Genomic DNA, 2140 nt, shown 5'->3' on the forward strand with positions numbered 1-2140 from the left:
TAGTATTTATTAAATAAATAAAATAACAAATAAGTACACCTATTCTATTCCTTCGTTGTCAAAAAAAAAAAAAAAAACCTTTACATGATCTGAAATTTTGGATCCATATTTGCAACTAGTCATTTTAGTATTTTCATACACGTAAAATATTGTGTCATGAGATAATGGTTACTAGTAGTATATATTGTTGGCTAGTAAACCGTACATATTTGCAGATAATAATTGAAATATCTTAACTTTCAGCATTCGATTTAGAAAATGGCTGGTGTTAGCAAGGTAGACTTCGATTGGGAGAAAGAAGTTAAGGAATTCGACGAAAGAAAAACAGGAGTGAAGGGTCTGGTGGATGTGGGAGTGACGGAGATACCCCGTCTCTTCGTGCATCCACAGGAGGTCATAGACCGTTACCTGACAGCCAAGGGCGCAGCGGTGGAGCTGCCGGTGATAGACCTGACTGGGGCGGAGAGTGGAGGAACAAGGCGGAGGGAGGTGGTGGAGGCGATCGGTAAGGCTGCGAGAGAATGGGGTTTCTTCAGCATCATCAACCATGGCGTTCCGTTGGAAACAATGAACGCCATGTTGGAATCTATAAAGAGATTCCACGAGCTCCCCGACGAGGACAAGGAGTCTCTCTACACATACGAGAGGAGCAAGCCAGTGAAGTGGAATAGCAACCTCCCCGTGGAGGAAGGCGATCCCGCGTGTTGGAGAGATGTTTTGAATTTGCATTACACTAACGATCATCTTGACCCTCATGAAATTCCTTCAGCCTGCAGGTATACACTGTTACAGACTCAATGTCCCACATCGATTGTAAAAGCAACTGGTGTAGGATTTATAAACTGAATAGACAGACTAGTCTTTTGGGATGAGTTTCATGTTCTGGTTTGTAAAAGACTTGTCTCTCAGAATGAGTTTTCATCTGTGTTAATTTGTTTTGATTTGCAGGAAGGAAACGGAGGAGTATGTAAAGTACATGATTCAAGTGAGGGAGCTGATGGCAGAGTTGTTCTCGGAAGCCTTAGGGCTTCCGAGTGATCACTTATCGAAAATGGAGTGCATGAAAAACCATGCCATTTCATGCTTGTATTATCCGGCTTGTCCTGAGCCTCACAAGACCTTAGGAGCCCCAAAGCATTCCGACATCTTTTGTCTCACCTTGCTCATCCAGGATAGCCTCGGCGGCCTCCAGATGCTCCACGACAATCAATGGGTCAATGTACCGCCCGTTCCTGGGGCCCTCATCGCCAACTTCGGTGATCTCATGCAGGTTAATTATATCAGCCTCACTGACAACAATTATTATTGTTTGATTACGTAATTATAATTATCATTTGCAGCTTTTTAGCAATGGCGAGTTCATAAGCGTGGAGCATAGAGTGGTGTCGCAGTTGGCAGGGCCGAGGATCTCCGTGGCCACCTTCTGCACACCGAACATCCGAATATTGGGGAAGCCGTTTGGTCCGATCAAAGAGCTGGTCAGCAAAGACAAGCCTGCGGTTTATAGAGACTTCATGTTCGAAGAGTACTTCCAATACTACAAAACAAAAGCCGCTCGCGTGGAATCAGCCTTGGAATATTACAGGATTAATTAATAAATAGAAGTAATATAATAAGCTGTATGTCATAATCTGTTTTAATTTTATTTCCACTTGTGAATCTGTGATGTTTCATCGGATTGAGCTCCATGAACATGCATTATGCACATGCTGTGTTTGCCCTAGGAAAATTAATGCATCATTTTATTGGAAATGTCTACTTGATGGCTTTATCAATACGCCTCTGAAAATAAGCCTTTGTTATCGGTTGTAATCCATTTTTCTTCTACCACGTTAATATTAACACTAATATTAAAATAGCATTATTTGACTAATATTCCTACATTAAACTTTATTTGTTCTTGTTGAGCGTAGGTACTAGGTACATTCATCGTGATTTTTAATGTATTAAGTTTAAATTTTAAAAATGATGATATTTATATATTGATTAAGGTATTAAAATTAAGTTTTTTTAAATCAATGCGGCAAGAAGTCTAGATTACGGCAGAAATAGGGGCAAGTGAAAGAATTGTCACCTAGTACTCCCTCCGTCCACAAATAAATAGATCTATTGTTGTTCGGCACGGGTTTTAATGTAGAAT

At 40.6% G+C, this 2140-nt stretch overlaps 1 protein-coding gene across 1 annotated transcript; it reads left to right on the plus strand.

Annotated features, from left to right (window-relative positions):
- Window positions 1-223: 223 nt before the first annotated feature.
- On the plus strand, window positions 224-1758 carry LOC125207505 (1-aminocyclopropane-1-carboxylate oxidase homolog 1-like). The gene is made up of 3 exons (XM_048106916.1): window positions 224-776; window positions 949-1270; window positions 1341-1758. The coding sequence occupies exons 1-3, from the start codon at window positions 259-261 to the stop codon at window positions 1593-1595; spliced, it is 1095 nt and encodes a 364-aa protein (XP_047962873.1). The 5' UTR covers window positions 224-258; the 3' UTR covers window positions 1596-1758.
- The last annotated feature ends 382 nt before the right edge of the window (window positions 1759-2140 follow it).

The sequence above is a fragment of the Salvia hispanica genome, chromosome 1 (genome assembly GCF_023119035.1).
Source record: "Salvia hispanica cultivar TCC Black 2014 chromosome 1, UniMelb_Shisp_WGS_1.0, whole genome shotgun sequence".
Taxonomy (NCBI): domain Eukaryota; kingdom Viridiplantae; phylum Streptophyta; class Magnoliopsida; order Lamiales; family Lamiaceae; genus Salvia; species Salvia hispanica.

Coding starts and splice junctions, on each gene's coding strand:
- LOC125207505 (XM_048106916.1), top strand. CDS start 259: ATGGCTGGTGTTAGCAAGGTAGACTTCGATTGGGAGAAAGAAGTTAAG. Junction 777..948: donor GAAATTCCTTCAGCCTGCAG/GTATACACTGTT, acceptor TTTGATTTGCAG/GAAGGAAACGGAGGAGTATG. Junction 1,271..1,340: donor ACTTCGGTGATCTCATGCAG/GTTAATTATATC, acceptor TATCATTTGCAG/CTTTTTAGCAATGGCGAGTT.